Source organism: Orycteropus afer, unplaced genomic scaffold (genome assembly GCF_000298275.1).
Source record: "Orycteropus afer afer isolate SDZICR_OR568_19922 unplaced genomic scaffold, OryAfe1.0 scaffold00014, whole genome shotgun sequence".
NCBI lineage: Eukaryota > Metazoa > Chordata > Mammalia > Tubulidentata > Orycteropodidae > Orycteropus > Orycteropus afer.
In genome coordinates, this window is record NW_006921601.1 from 9,284,561 (window position 1) to 9,301,720 (window position 17,160).

General features: G+C 37.5%; 1 protein-coding gene across 1 annotated transcript in view; it reads left to right on the forward strand.

Annotated features, from left to right (window-relative positions):
* The window catches only part of USP47 (ubiquitin specific peptidase 47), a 133,820-nt gene that overhangs the window by 95,028 nt on the left and 21,632 nt on the right, over nt 1-17,160 (forward strand). Inside the window, exon 18 of the mRNA XM_042782906.1 lies at nt 14,435-14,550. Within this exon, the coding sequence (XP_042638840.1) occupies nt 14,435-14,550 (116 nt within the window). The remainder of the gene's footprint in view (nt 1-14,434; nt 14,551-17,160) is intronic.

Consider the following 17,160-nt stretch of genomic DNA (forward strand, 5'->3'; position numbering starts at 1 on the left):
TGTTTCCTGCATCATTCAATATTTTGCCCATAGAATCTTTGAATATTACAACTCAAGGCTTAAATTTTTTCCTCAGTTCTTTCAGGTTGAGAAATGCTGAGTGTGTTCTTCCTTTTTAGTTTTCTAACTCCAGTTCCTTGCACATTTCATTATAGTAATTGGCTTTGTCTCGAGCTGCTCTTTAAAATCTTCTGTTCAGCTCTTTTATCTTGTCATTTCTTCCATTTGCTTTAGCTACTCTGTGCTCAAGGGCAGTTTTCAGAGTCTCTTTTGACATCCATTTTGGTCTTTTCTTTCTTTCTCATCTTTTTAATGACCTCTTGCTTTCTTCATGGATGATGTTCTTGATGTCATCCCACAGTTCTTCTGGTTTTTGGTCACTGGTTTTCAGTGCGTCAAATCTGTTCTTTGGATGGTCTCTAAATTAGGAGGGATATATTCAAGGTCACATTTTGGCTCTCATGAACTTGTTTTAATTGTCTTCAACTTCAAGTTGAACTTGCATATGAGCAGTTGATGGTCTGTTCCACAATCAGCTCCTGCCCTTGTTTTGGCTGAAGATACTGAGCTTTTCCATGGCCTCTTACCGCCAATGTAGTCAGTCTGATTCCTGTGTACTCCATCTGGTGAAGTCCATGTGCATAGCTGCTGTTTGTGGTGTTCAAAAAAGGTATTTGCAGTGATAAGTCGTTGGTCTTGCAAAATTCTCTCATGCGATCTCCAGCATTATTTCCGTCATCAAGGCCAAATTTTCCAAGTACCGGTGATCCTTCTTTGTTTCCTACTTTTACATTCCAGTCACCAGTGATAATACTCACATCTTGATTGCATGTTTGGTCAGTTTTAGACTGCAGAAGTTGATAAAAGTCTTCAATTTCCTCATCTTTGGCTTTGGTGGTTGGTTCGTAAATCTGAATGATAGTAATATTATTAGCTGGTCTTCCTTGTAGGCATATGGATACTATCCTATCACTGACAACATTGTACTTCAGGACAGATCTTGAAACATCCTTTGCAATGATGAATGCCATGCCATTCTTCTTCAAATTGTCATATCTGGCATAGTAGATGATATGGTTGTCTGATTCAAAATGGCCAAAACCAGTCTATTTCAGCTCACTAATGCCTAGGATATCAGTCTTTAGGCATTCCATTTCATTTTTGACAACTTCCGGTTTTCCTAGATTCATACTTTGTACATTCCATGGTCCGATTATTAATAGACGTTTGCAACTGTTTCTCTTCAATTTGAGTTGTGCCACATCAGCAAATGGAGGTCCTGAAAGTCTTCCTTTATCAATATCATTAAAGTTGGTTCTGCTTTGATGAAGCAGCTCTTTCCCAGTCGTATTTTGAGTGTCTTCGGACCTAAGGGGCTCATCTTCTTGGACTGTATTGGACAGTGATTCCAGGCTATTTGTAAAATTGCCCAGTAATGTATTGGACAGTGTTTCTCTGCTATTCATAAGATTTTCCCTGGCCAGTTCTTTGAGAAGTGGATGGCCTCTTCCTTCTTCATAGTCTGTCTCAGTCTGTAAGCTGCATTGAGACCTGTGCACTATGTGCAACCCTGCTGACATTTGACACACTGGTGGCACAGCCTCAACTCACAGCAATGCGCAAGCCACCACAGTATGACAAACTGACAGACAAGTTTGTCTCCCTTAGCTCTCTACCCTCCCCTTACCTAATTCCTACCTGGATCCTGCTGCTTTGTCATCCCCAGAGTTCCCTCCCTTTCCTGCCTCTGGGGGTGGGTCCTGTCTCCCGGCCCCTTACATGGATCCTGCCACTTTTGTTGTCCTGGGTGTTCTCAGGACTGTACTCAAAAATATGTGCAGCAAATACATCCATGAATATAATATGGGGAAAATTTATGACATCTTCCTACCCATAACCAAAAACCTTGAGGGAATGAGTCACTGGGCCTGGGAGCTGAGTCAGGATCATAGTCTCAGAGGACAACAAGGTCAGTTGTCAAAGCAAAGAAAATACTCTGCATCCTACTTTGGGGGGAAGTCTTAAAAGCTTGTAAGTGGCCACCTGAGGTGCAGCTATTGGTCTCTCCACCTCCAGAGGAAAGATGAGTGAAGAAAATAAAAGACACAGAAGGAGTTAGTACAAAGGACTAATGGACCATTCAAACCTCACCTCCACCACCCTAGGACCAGAACTGGATGGTACTTGGCTATCATTGCTGACTGCTCTGAAAGACGTCACATTAGAAGGTCCTGGATAGATTGGGAGAAAATTGTGGAACAAAACTCAAAATCATAAAGACCAGACTTACTGTTTGGATGGACACTGGTGGAATCCCCAAGACTATGGTACTTAGTCACTTTGCGGACCTAGAACTGAACCAACCTTGTGGCTCAATTTTCTGCCAAATGACAGACAGGTCTACAAGGTGAACAGTAACACTAGGGAGGTATGCACTCCTTAGAACAATCAACCATTCGAAATCAAAAGGGCAGCATTTGCCCAAGTACAAAGTTCAGAAGGCAGAAAGGGTTAGGAAAGAAAAAAGAAACACAGGGAGGAAGTGGAGTGAGTGATATTACTTTGAGGGGATTGCAATTGATGATGTGGAATAAAATGCCTATCAGTTGTTGAATGGAAAACTAATTTGCTGTATAAGCTTCCACACAAATCACAATAAAAACTTTAAATAAATGGATATTCTAAGATTTAATAAAGTCATCCTATTGCTCAATAATGTCAAGATCTTAACAGAGGATTTTGTCAGATTTAGATTAGCAACATACAAGAGGTTGAAACAGTTAAGCTGGAGAATAACTGTGTATGAGATTGAATGCCTTATTAACTGTAAAGTTTGAAGATCATTTATTTTTCTGGAGACTGAAAGTTTAGTTATACATGATCTCCTGGAAACAGAAGACGAGAAAATGGAATTGAATTATAATATAGTAGATGCAAGTGAACGAATAAGTATGTAAATCTGAACAGTTTTGTGCAGTAGAATTTTCTGTGGGATGTACAGGATATTATGAGAAGAGCAAGTCTTTGATTATTAAACACTGCTTGAATGGTTTAAGTTTGTTCAAAAGCAAGTAGGGGTGCCTAGGCCCCTTTAGTATTTGTTTTGTGGTTTCTAGTTATTTATGAGAACAGGGCAAGGGGATACAGCATGGTTTAAAATCAGGAAAGGTGTGTGTCTGAGTTTATCCTTTCATCATACTTACTCAGTCTGTATGCTGAGCAAATAATTTGAGAAGCTGGAGTGTATGAAGAAGAGTGTGGTTTTAGGATTGGAGGAAGACTCATTAACAGCGTGCGATATGTAGATGACACAACCTTGCTTGCTGAAAGTGAACAAGACACATAGCACTTACTGATGAAGATCAAAGGCTACAGCCTTCAGTTTGGATTACACCTCAACATAAAGAAAACAAATCCTCACAAATGAACCAATAAGCAACATCACCATTAATGGAGAAAAGATTGTAAGTGTCAAAGATTTATTTTCACTTGGATCCATAATCAATGCCCACAGAAGCAGCAAGTCAAGAAATCAGATGACATATTACGTTGGGGAAATTTACTACAAAAGAACTCTTTAAAGAGTAAAGATATCACTCTGAAGACTAACCTGTACCTGACCTAAAATAATGTATTTTCGGTGGCCTCATATGCATGTGAAGGTTGGACAATGTACAGGGAAGACTAAGAAAGAATTGATGCCTTTTAATTGTGGTGTTGGCGAAGAATATTGAAATTACCATAGACTACTGAGAGAACAAACTAATGTGTCTTGAAAGAAGTGCAGCCAGAATGCTCCTTGGAAGGGAGAATGGCCAAATTTTGTCTCTCATACCTTGGTCATGTTACCAGTAGGGACCAGTCCCTGGAGAATGATACCATGCTTGGTAAAGTAGAAGGTTAGCGAAAAAGGGGAAGATCCTCAATGAGATGAATTGACAGTGGCTGCAGTGATAAGGGCTCAAGCATAGCAAAGACCATGAGGATGGCACATGACTGGGTAGTGTCTCATTCTGTTGTACATGAGGTTACAGTGAGCCATTTCAACAGTAATTACCAACAGCAGGAACAGTTACTTATATTTAAGGTTTTGATTTGTATTTTGGAACTTAGGATTTATATTTTTAACATGGAAATGTTACAGTGATGTAAAGTTTTATAAGAAAATAAATTGTTTTTTCCTTTACTTTTTTTTTTTTTTTTTTTTGAGGATATATATACAGCAAAGTATACATGAGTTCAGTAGTTTCTGCATGTACCATTTGTTGTTGTTGTTAGGTGCCACTGAGTTGGTTCCAACTCATAGCAAACCTGTGTATAACAGAGCCAAACTCTGCCCAGTCCTGTGCCATCCTTGCAGTCATTGCTATGTTTGAGCTCATTGTTGTAGCCACTGTATCATTCCATCTCGTTGACAGTCATCTTCTTTTTCACTGATCCTCTAGTTTGCCAAACAAGATGTCCTTCTCTTGGAAATATCTTGGATGTTCCTTCCTTGATAACATGTCCAAAGAACATGAGATGAAGTCTCAGGATCGTCACTTCAAAGAACATTCTGACTATACTTCTTCTAGGACAGCTTTGTTCATTCTTCTGGTATTCAAGATTCCCTGCCAACATCATAGTTCAGCGGCATCGGTTCTTCAGTCTTCCTCATTCACTATCCATCTTTCACATTCATGTAATGCAGTTGAAAATTCCATGACTTAAGTTAGCCATGCCTTAGTCCTCAAAGTGACATCTTTGCATCTTAACAATTTAAAGAGGTTTTTTTGCACCAGATTTGCCCAATGCAGTATGTCATTTGATTCTTTGACTGCTGCTTCCATGGGTGTTGATTGTAGATCCAAGTAAAATGAAATCCTTGACACGTTTAATCTTTTCTGTTTATCATGATATTGCTTATTAGGCTATTAGTGAGGATTTTTGTTTTCTTCATGTTACAGTATGATCCATACTGAAGACTATAGTCTTTGATATCATTAAATGCTTCAAGTCTTCTTTACTTTCAGCAAACAAGAGTGTGTCATCTACATATTGCACATTGTTGATGAGTCTGCCTCCAATCCTGATGCTGCATTCTTTGTCATATAGTTCAGCTTCTCAGATTATGTGCTCAACATGCAGATTGAATAAGGATGGTGAAAAAATACAATCATGTTGCACACCTTTCCTGATTTAAAGCATACAGTATCCCCTTGTTTCGTTCAAACAACTACCTCTTGGTCTATGTGCAGGTTCCACAGGAACACAATGAGGTGTTCTATAATTTCCATTCTTCTAAATACTGTCCACAGTTTGTTATGATGCACACAGTTGAATGCCTTTGCATAGTTAATTAAACAAACAGGTAAACATCTTTGTAGTATACTCTGCTTTCAGCCAAGATCCATCTGATCTCAGCATTGATATCCCTCGTTCCACGTTCTCCTGAATCCAGGTTGAATTTCTGGCAGTACCTGTTGATGTACTGCTACAGTTTTTGAATTATCTTCAGCAAAACTTTATTTGCATGTGATATTAATAAGGCATTTGCCTGCTAACCAGAAGGCTGGCAGTTCAAACCCACCAGTCACTCCTTGGAAGGAAGAATGGGCAGTCTACTTCCGTGGAGATACTGCCTTGGAAATCCAAGTTGGGGTCGCTATAAGTCGGATAGGACTCTGCGGCAGTGAGTTTGGTTTTTTGTTTTGTTTTGTTTTGTTTTTTGCACATTGATAATATTGTTTGATAATTTCCGTATTCTGTTATATCACCTTTCTCTAAAATGGTCACAAGTACAGATCTCTTTCAGTAGATTTGCCAGATAACTGTCTTCCAAATTTCTTGGCATAGATGAGTGAACGTTTTTAGCGTTATATCCATCTGTTAAAATATCTCAATTGCTATAACCTGTCAATTCCTGGAACATGTTTCACCAATGCCTTCAGTGTAGTTTGGACTTCTCCCTTCATTACCATCAGTTCATGAGCAAATCCTATCTCCTGAAGTGATTGAAAGACATTCTGGTGACACTGTGGTTAATGTACTCAGCTGCCAACCAAATGGTTGGTCGTTTGAACCCACCAGCTGCCCTGCGGGAGAAAGATGAGCCAGTCTGCTTCTGTAAAAATTTACAACCTTGGAAATCCTGTGGGGCAGTTCTGCTCTGTCCTATAGGGTTTTTGTATGTTGGAATCAACTTGATGACAGTGGGTTAGGTTTGATTTTTTAAATGGTTGAAAGTTGACCACTTCTTTTTGGTGCTGTGACTCTATACATTTCTTCTTTCTTCTTTTAATGTTTCCTGCATCATTCAATATTTTGCCGATAGGATTCTTCAGTACTGTAACTGAAGGCTTGAATTTTTTCTTCAGTTCTTTCGGCTTAAGAAATACTGTGTGTGTCCTTCCCTGTTGGTTTACTAACTTTGTACAGGTCTTTCTACATTTCATTGTGATACTTTTTAGTTTGTCTTCTCAAGCTACCCTTTGAAATCTTCTGTTTAGCTCTTTTACTTCATCATTTCTTCCATTTGCTTTAGCTACTCTCCATTCAAGAGCAAGTTTCAGACATCCAATTTAGTCTTTTCTTTCGTGTGTTTTTAGTGACCTTTTGCTTTCTTCATGTTTTATGTCCTTTATGTCATCCTACAATTCATTTAGGAGCTCTGATGGTATAGTGCCTAAGCCATTTGATTGCTAACCAGAGTTTTACAACTCATTTAGTCTTCAGATATTGTATTAAGTTTGTCAAATTTGTTCTTGAAATGGTCTCTCAATTTTGGTGGAATATGCTTAAGGTCATACTTTGGCTCCTGTGGACTTGTTTTAATTTTCTTCAGCTTCAACTTGAACTTGCATATGAGCAGTTAATAGTTAATGGTCTGTTCCAGTTGCCCCTGGCCTTGTTCTGATTGATGATATTGGGCTTCTCCATCAGCTCTTTCCACAGATGTAGTCTGTTTAATTTCTGTGTATCCCATTCAGCACATTCTACATGTATGGTCATCATTTATGTTGTTGAAAAATGGTATTTGCAATTAATAAGTCTCTGCTCTTAGAAAATATCATCTGTTTGCTGGCATTATCTATCACCAAGACCATGTTTTCTGACCATCAGTGCTTTGCTTCCAGCTTTGGCATTTCAATTACTAGTAATTACCAGTGCATCTTGATTCCATGTTAGAGCAGTTTCAGACAGCAGAAGTTAGTAAAAATCCTCAATTTCTTCATCTTTGGCATAAGTGGTTGGTGCATAAATTTTCATGATAATTGTATTAACTGGTCTTCCTTTTGGGTCTGTGGATATTAGCCTATCACTAGTAGCATTGTGCTTCAAGATAGATCTTGAAATGTCTGTTTGACTGTGAATGCCATGCCATTCATCTTCAGTTTGTCATCTCCAGCATGGTAGACCATATGATTGTCCTATTCAAAATGGGGACTTGGCCACTACCCGTTTATTGCACCTCACTAATGCTTAGGATATCGATCTTTTATGCATTCCGTTTCATCTTTGACAACTTCTAGATTCATACTTTATACATTTCATATTCTGATTATTTTGGATGTTTGTAACAGTTTCTTCTCATTTTGAGTATTGCCACATTAGCACATGAAGGTCTCAAAAGGTTTACACTGGCCACATCTTTAAGGTCAACTCTACTGTTAGGAGACAGTTCTTTCCCAGTCATATTTTGAATGCCTTCCAACTTGATCTTCTATCAATATATCAAACAGTGTTTTGCTGCTGTTCATAAGATTGTCACTGGCCAGTTTTTTTTTTTTTTTTTTTGATAGATCACTGTATCCTTCCTTGTCTGTCTTAGTCTGGAAGCTCTACTGAAACTCATCCACTGTGAGTAAACATTGCAACATGCAAGCCACCACAGTATGACAAACTGACTGATGTGTGGTGGCATATACCATTTAATGTCACTGAGTAAGTTCTTCCAGTTGTGTGACCATTCTCAATCTCCTTTCTGAGTTGTTTCTACCCCTTTAACATAAACTCACTGCCCTGTAAGGTTCTTCCCTCATCTTTCAAGTTGTTGTTATCACTTTGATCCCATATAGATAGATCTTAAAAGAGCATAAGGCTCAAGGCAGACATTTTTTTTACTTGTTGCTAGGTGCTGGCAACTCTTTTCTGATTCAGCAACTTTATGTACAGCATAATGAAATACTGGCTGATCCTGCACTATCCTCACAATCCTTTCTATATTTGAGTCCATCATAGCAGACTCTATGTCAATCCATCTTGTTGAGGGTTTTCCTCTTTTTCTGTGACCCTCTGCTTTACCAAGCATGATCCTTTTCCAGGAAGTGGTCACTTCTTGCAATGTGACATCTTTGCTCTTTGATGCTTTAAAGAGGTCTTTTGCAACAGAATTGCCCAGTGCAATATGACTTCTGATTTCTTGACTGCTGTCTCCATGGATGTTGATTGTGAATCCAAGTAAAATGAAATCCCTGACAAATTCAATCTTTTCTCCATTTATTGTGATGCTTCTTATTGGTTCAGTTGTGAGGATTTTCATTTTTTTTTATGTTGAGGTTTAATGCATACTGTAGACTGTGCTCTTTGATCTTCATCAGTAAGTGCTTCAGGTCATCTTCACTTTCAGCAAGCAAGGTTGTGTCATCTGCACATCACAGGTTGTTAATGAGTCTTCCTCCAATCCTGATTCTTTTTTCTTAAGTATGGTGAATGGATACAATCCTGACGCACACCCTTCCTGATTTTAAGCCATGCAGTATCCCCTTGTTCCATTCAAACAGTAGCCTATTGGTCTATGTACAGGTTCCTCATAAGCATAATTAAGTGTTCTGGAATTCCCATTCTTTGGAATGTTATCTATAATTTTTTATGATCCACACAGTCAAATGCCTTTGCATAGTCAGTAAAACAAAGGTAAACATCTTTCTGGTATTCTTTGCTTTCAGCCAAGATGTATCTGACATCAGCAATGATATCCCTTATTCCACATTCTCTTCTGAATTCAGCTTGAATTTCTGGAAGTTCCCTGTCAATATATACTGAAACAGTTTTTTAATTATCTTCAATAAAATTTTACTTGCATGTGACATTAATGATACAGTTCGGTATTTTCCACATTTTGTTGGATCACCTTCCTTTGGAATGGGCACAAATACCAATCTCTTACAGTCACTTGGCCAAGAAGCTGTCTTCCACATTTCTTGGTATAAATGAGTAAGCACTTCCAGTGTTACATCTGTTTCTTGAAGCATCCCAATGGCTATTCCGTCAATTCCTGGAGCCTTGTTTTTTTTTTTTTTTTTTTTTTTGCCAGTTCCTTTAGTTCAGCTTTGACTTCTTCCTTCAGTATCATCAATTCTTGATCATGTGTTACTTCCTGAAATGTTTGATCATCGGCCAATTGTTTTTGCTACAGTGACTCTGTATTCCTTCCATCTTCTTTTAATGCTTTCTACATCATTCAGTGTTTGGCCCATAGAATCCTTCAATATTGTAACTCGAACTTCAATTCTTTCAGCTTGAGAAATGCCAAGTGTGTTCTTGCCTTTTGGCTTTCTAACTCCAGGCCTTTGCACATTTCATTATAATTTTTTGCTTTGTCCTCTCTAGCCACCCTGTGTAAACTTCTGTTCAACTCTTTTGTTTCATCATTTCTTCCATTCACTTTAGATAGTCTCCATTTAAGAGCAAGTTTCAGAGTCTCTTCTGACATCCATTTTGGCCTTTTCTTCCTTGCGTCTTTTTAATGACCATTTTATTTTTCCTCATATGATGTTCTTGATGTCATCCCACAGCTTGCCTGGTCTTCTGTCATTGGTGTTGAGTGTATCAAATCTGTTCTTCAGATGGTCTCTAAACTCAGGTGAATTATTATCAAGGTTGTATTTTGGCTCTTGTGGACCTGTTTTATTGTCTTTAGCTTCATCTTAAACTTGCATATGAGCAGTTGATGGTCTGTTCCAGTCAGCTCCTGGCTTTGTTTTAGCTGAAGATACTGAGCTTTTCCATTGCCTCTTTCTGCAGATGTAGTCAATCTGAATCCAATGTATTCCATCTGGTGAGGTCCATGTGTTAACTGCTGTTTATGTTGTTAGGGAAAGGTATTTGTAATGACTGAGTTGTTGGTCTTGCAAAATTCTGTCATACCATCTCTGGCTTCATTTCTGTGACCAAGGCCATTTTTTACAACTACGGATGATGATTCTTTGCTTCTACCTTTAATATTCAAGTCACCAGTAATAATCAGTGCATCTTGATTGCATGTTTGGTCAATTTTAGACTACAGAAGTTAGTAAAAATCTTCAGCTTCTTCATCTTTGGCTTTAGTGGTCGGTGCATAAATTCGAATAGCAGTATTAACTTCTTTGTAGGCGTATGGACGTTATCCATTGTACTTCAGGATAGATTTTGAAACATTCTTTTTGACAATACAATGCCATTCCTCTTCAGTTTGTCATTTCCTGCATACTAGACCAGTCTACTATGCCAGGAATTTTTTTCTACTTAACCTTAACTATTGTTTGGTTTTAAGAAGACTTCATGGGACATTTTTGCCTTAAGGTTTTAAAGACTCTCTCAGGGCAATAGTTTTCAGGAATTCGTCCAACCTTCATGGCTTCAGGAAGTGTAGAGTCCATGAGAATTTGAAATATGGCTCCACATTTCCCCTCTTTAGGTCAGGATTCTTTAGGTTCTTTGATGAGAATGTTCACTTATGGTAGCGAGGTGCTCTGCAATTCTTCGGGGCTCCTGGCATAAAAGGCAGTTGTTCATGGAGGCAGTTAGTCACATATTCCATATCTTCCTTCTGTTCCTATTCTCCTTCTTCTTCTAATGCTCCAGGTGAATAGAGATCAATTATTGTGCCTTGAATGGCCACTCTTAAACTTTAACACCCCAGGCACTACACAACAATCTAGGTGGTAGAATAAAAGGACTATTGGTGTTTCAATTATATGTCCCATAACTGTGACATCCAAACCGAGAACCAAATCCCATAAGGTTTTTGTTGTACATAAGCAACCTTAGCCTTCTCCTCTTTTTTTTTTTTTGGTCATTGTTGTAAACATATTATCACTTAAGAGTTGCCGATTCATTTTACAGGTATACAACTTACTGACAGTAGTTGCACAACAGGCTGTGCAACACTGCCCTTAATCGATGTGATTTTTCCATCACCATTACCCCACCTTTTCCCCTTCCCTTTTGCCTTTGTTAACCACTGATAAACTTTGTCTCTATGCATTTTCCTTTTCTTGTCTTTTTATGTAAGTGAAGTCAATACAATATTTATCTTTTTGTGTTAAGCTTATTTCTTCAATTTGTCATTTCTGCCATAGTAGACCATATGATTGTCCAATTCAAAATGGCCTATACCAGTCCATGTCAGCTAACTAATGCCTAGGATATTGATCTTTATGCATTCCATTTCATTTTTTATGATGTACAGTTTTTCTAGATTCTTATTCCACATTCTGATTATTTATGGATGTTTCCAGCAGTTTCTTCTGATTTTGAGTCTTGCCACATCAGCAAATGAAGGTCCCAAAAGCTTTATTCCATCTATGTCATTTAGGTCTTCTCTACTTTAAGGAGGCAGCTCTTGCCCATTCGTATTACGCTCAGCATCATGTCTTCCAGCTTCATCCATATTATAGCATGTATTAAAACTATTTATCCTGCTGGCTGAGTAGTATTCCATTGTGTTTATGTAGTACATTGTGTTACCAATTCATCTATTGATTGACATTTAAATATTTCTACCTTTTGGCTATTGTGAATAGTGTTGCAGTGAACATTTGTGTACAAGTCTCTTTTTGAGTCACTGCTTTCAGGTTGTTTGGGTATATACCTAAGAGTGGAATTGCTGGGTCATATAGGAGCTCTGGTAGCATAGTGCCTAAGGCACTTGACTGCTAACCAGAAGGCTGGCAGTTCAAAGCCACCAGCAACTCCTCGGAAGGAAGGTTGAGCAATCTACTAACATAGTGATACTGCCTCGGAAACCCAAAGAGGGGTCGCTATGAGTCGGGGCCGACTCAGGGCACGTGACAACATGATAGTTATATTTTTAATTTTTTGCGGAATCACCATATTATTTTCTCCAGTGGCTGTACCATTTTTCATTTCCACCAGCAATGGATAAGGGTTCCAATTTCCCCTCATTCTCACCAACATTTGTTTTTGTTTTTTGTCATAGCCATTTGGTGGGGGAGAAATGGTATCTCCTCGTGATTTTGATTTGCATCTCTATGATAGCTAATGACACTGAGCATTTTTTCATGTTTTTGTTGGCCATTTTAACATCTTTTTTGTTGAAATATCTATGCAGGTCCTTTATCCGTATAATGATTGGGTTATTTGTCTATTTATATTTATTTTGGTTATTAGATCTTTGTTGGATATAAGGTTTCTGAACATTTTCCCCTAGAGAGTAGCTTGTCTTTTCACTTTTTGGTAAAGTCTTTTGATGAACAAAAGTTTTTAATTTTTATGAAGTCTCATTTATTTGTTTCATCTTTTGCTATTTGTGTGTTTGTTATAATTCATTGTTGAAAGCTTGGCCTGACAGCATTGCCCATACTTTTTCTTCTAAGTATTTTATGATTTTAGTTTGCATGTTTATGTCCTTCATCGGTTTTGAATTTGTTTTTGCATATGGTGTGAGGCATAGATCTTGTTTCATATTTCTGCATGTGGAAATCCAATTTCCCCAGCACCATTTATTGAAGAGACACTTCTCCCCCATCATGGACTTAACACCCTTGTTAAAATCATTTGCCCATATATGTATGGGTTATTTCTAGAATCTCAATTCTATTACATTGGTCTTTTCGTCTATCATTATACCAGTATGAGGCTGTTTGATTACTGTAGCTGTATAATATGTTTTAAAATCGGAAAGTGTAAATCTTCCTACTTTGTTCTTTAATTTCAACCTTGCGTTAGCTATTTAAGGCCTCTTGCCATTCCATGTAAAGTTGAGGATTGGATTTTCTATTTGTCTAAAGAAAGCTGTTGGAATTTTGATCAGGATTATGTTGTATCTGTAGATTGCTTTGGATAATACTGATATCTTAACCATATTAATTAAGTCCTCCAATCCATGAACATGGAACTTCTTTCCATTTATTTAAGTCTTCTTTAATCTCTTTAAGCAATGTTTTATAGTTTTCAATTGTGTAAGTCCTTTGTGTCTCTAGTTAGATTTATTCCTAGATGTTTTATTCTCTTAGATGATATTGTAAATGGAATTGTTTCCCTAATTTCTCTTCCAGATTTCTTATTGCTGGTATGTAGAAACCCAGAGGGTGTGTGTTTGTTGATCTTGTACCCTGCAACTTTACTAAATTCCTGTATTAGCTTTTTTGTGGTCTCTTTGGGATTTTCAGTATATAGGATTATATTGTCCACACATAAGTTTACTTCTTTTTCAGTTTGGATACCTTTTATTTCTTTTTCTTATCTTCTTGGTCTGGGTAGGACTTTAATATTAAATCGAAGTGGTGAGATAGGGTACACATATGTACTTCCTGATTTCAAGGGGAAAGCTCTCAGTCTTTCTCTATTAAGTATAGTGTTGGCTGTTGGCTTTTTATGTATACCCTGAATCATATTTCCAAATTTCCACTCTGTTCCAATACTCTTAAGGCTTTTCATTAAGAAGGGATGTTGGATTTTACCAAATGCTTTTTCCGCATCCATGGACATGATCATATGGTTTATTTCCTTTGTTCTACTGATGTGATGTTTTACACTGATTTATTTTCTAATTTTGAACCATCCTTTCATACCTGATATGAACCCCAGTTGGTCATGGTGAATGACTCTTTTAATATGCTGTTGGATTCTTTTTGCTAGTATTTGTTCAGGATTTTTACATCTATGTTCATGAGATACTGGCCTGTAGTTTTCTTGTAGTGTCTCTGTCTGGTTTGGTTATCAACATTATGCTCGCTTCATAAATAAGGGAGTATTCCTTCCTTCCTTTATCTTTTGGAAGAGTTTTAACAGTATTGGTGTCAATTCTTCTCTAAATAATTGGGTAGAATTCCTTAGTGTAGCCATCTGGCCTAGGAAATTTTTTTGTTGGGAATTTTGTACCACTGATTCAAAAAACATCTTTTTAAAATCACATTTTGACTTTTGTAAGTATGGTTCATAGGTTAAAAGGTAATAATTATTAATGAAGAATACTATTTACCATTTATAAAAGATATCTAGGAGAACTTTTTAATTAGCCTCATTTCTGTATCTTTATATGTGCTTGCTTATATCTTATAAATTGTAAAAGAGAATTGTTAACATGTGTATTATATGTTTATACTCTTGGTAACTAGAAAAATGCTGTCTTTGTCATCTGTAAGAAACATTTAAGAATCCATTGCTCATGTGAAATACATTATTTAAAAAATAACCTTTAATTCTGTTGTTATGTCTTCAAATGTGACAGAAGTGATGGTGAAAGTTCACGTTGTTGATCTAAAGGCAGAATCTGTAGCTGCTCCTATAACTGTTCGAGCTTACTTAAATCAGACAATTACAGAATTCAAGCAACTTATTTCAAAGGTAAGTTTCAAAATTAGTCAGTGAATATTTTTGAGTGTCACCTATGTATGTATAAAGCACCGTGTGATAGTTATTAATATAATACAGGCTCTACTTCAAGAAGCCAATGTTTAGAGTTCGGAGATAAGTAGTTAGGACAGAAGGATACTTCAAATGGAAGAAAAAGATTGAGCCAGATATGGAGGTAAGAAAATGTGAAGCAAGGGCACATAACAAGTTAGGTATTTTGACTGGTTCATTGTAAAATACATGTAGGCCTAAAAATGTAAGTTCAGTTTTTATTTCATGGAGGGCTTTAAACAGTAAATGCAAAGTTTGGGTTCTGTTTGGTGTAGGCAATAGGCAGTGGATTTCTTTCTTTCTTTTTTTAAGTATAGTGGTGATATGAGTTCTGCTATAGTGTGGTCATTCTAGTAACACTAGAATGGATTGAAGGGAAGAGTCAGGATTATAGATAAGTAGGCTGTTGAAATAGTTCAGATGAATTATTAATATTGCATATAACTGGTAGAAGGTGTGGATTGTGCGAGAGATTATATAAATAGAATCTTCTGGACTTGTGATTGGTAAATATGGGAGTAAGGCAAGAGTACAGGTGACCTCAGGGGTTCAAACTTAGGTAACCAGAAATAGAGGAGTAAGGCAGAGGAGCAAATTTGACAGGGAAGGTGGTAAATTAAATATTGCCCACATGGTATGAGTTAGTGATAAAGAACATAGGCTCATTCCGAATTTTTGACCTGGAAAAATACGATGAAAACTCTTCATATTTAATTGGACAAAAGGACTAGTCTACTCCAAAGAAATAATTATACTCTTTCAGGGAATCTGTGCTTTGTAGAACCTTGTAGAAGCTATGAATGCACTTGAGTATAAGAACATAGGCATAATTTTGCAGGATCTCTGAACCCTAGTTTACATGTGTATATATTTGGTGTACCACAGATATATTTAGGCTTGGCAGAAGATATTTCTACATATGCTGCAGATATATCAATGATATGTATGTAGAGCATACAGGGGCAAAGTTATGAAAACCTCTTGGTCATAACCAAACACCTTGAGAAATGAGTCACTGGGCCTAGGGGTTTAGGACCATAGTCTGGGGCGGCATCAAGTTAATTGACAGTGTTCTACATCCTACTTTACTAAGTAGCAACTGGGGTCTTAAAAGCTTGTGAGCAGCCATCTAAGGTGCAGCTGTTAGTCTTTCCCTGTCTGGAGCAAAGCAGAGTGAAGAAAATTTAAAATTAGAGGAAACAATTGGTCTAAAGGACTAATGGAACACATGAACCCCAGCCTCCATGACCCTGAGACCAGAACCAGAGGGTGCCCAGCTGTCACTGCTAACCACTCTGAAAGGGATCACAATAGGAGGTCCCAGCTAGGATAGAAGAAAAGTGTGGAACAAAACTCAAAATCATAAAAAGACCAGGCCTACTAGTCTGATAGAGACTGGTGGAACCCCTGAGAATATGGCCCTTAGACCTTTCAGGCCTAGAAACGAATTCACCCGCATGGCTCAACTTCCAGCTACACGATGAAAAGGCCTGTAAAGTGAACAGTAACACCAGTTAAGTATGCACTCCTTAGAACAGACAACCATAAGAGATCAAAAGGTTATCATCTGTCCAAGGATAAAGCTAAGAAGGACAAATGGAAGTGGTAAACACAGGAAGGAAGTAGAAGGGAGTGGTGTTACATTGTGGGGTTTGCAGTCAGTGCCACAAAACAAAATGTGTATGAAATGTTGAATGGAAAGTGAATTTGTTCTGTAAACTTTTCACCCAAATCACAATAAAAAGGTAAAAAATAAAATTTTAAAAAAAGAACCATTATTGGTGTGGTAGAAATTACTAATTAATGGCAAGTCAGGAAGTGAGTCCAGTTTCTAGTCTCATTCACCTTACTGTATAGTCTTTTCTCTCATTATAAGGAATTTTTAAATACCTCTTTAACAGGATTGTTGTGAACTTTAATAAAAATTAGTAAATCCTCTGTATGTGAAAATTTGTGAAGTACTATATAAAAATCTGTGGTGGTGTTGGTAGTCGTAGTAATAATAATATATGATGATGGTGATCGTGGTGATAATATTAAAAAATTCCTTGTAAGATTTTTGCCAGAAAAATAATAGCTGGTTAACCAACCATGTAATGTCATACTTCATGATTAAATTGCTTGTAAATATCACATATGTATGATTGTTTTATGTTTCATTTTTAAAAAGACAAATGTTAAATGTAAAAAATTCAGTTTAGAGTATGAGAACTGAGGTAGAACACAGAAGACACATGTGACAGCCCTTTCCTAACAAAACCATTGATCTTGCTGGAGATGAAGAAAATAAAACCAAAACCAAACTAAACCCACTGTCATCGAGTCAGATCTGACTCATAGCGACCCCTCCTTGGGTTTCCGAGGTGGTATCACTACGGAAGTAGATAGCCCAACCTTTCTTCTGAGGAGTGGCTGGTGAGTTTGAGCTGCCAGCCTTCTGGTTAGCAGTCAAATGCCTTAGGTACTACACCAGCAGTTGTTGTTGTTGTTGTTATTTGCCATCGAGTCAGCCCCGACTCCTAGCGACCCCTCTTTGGGTTTCCGAGGCAG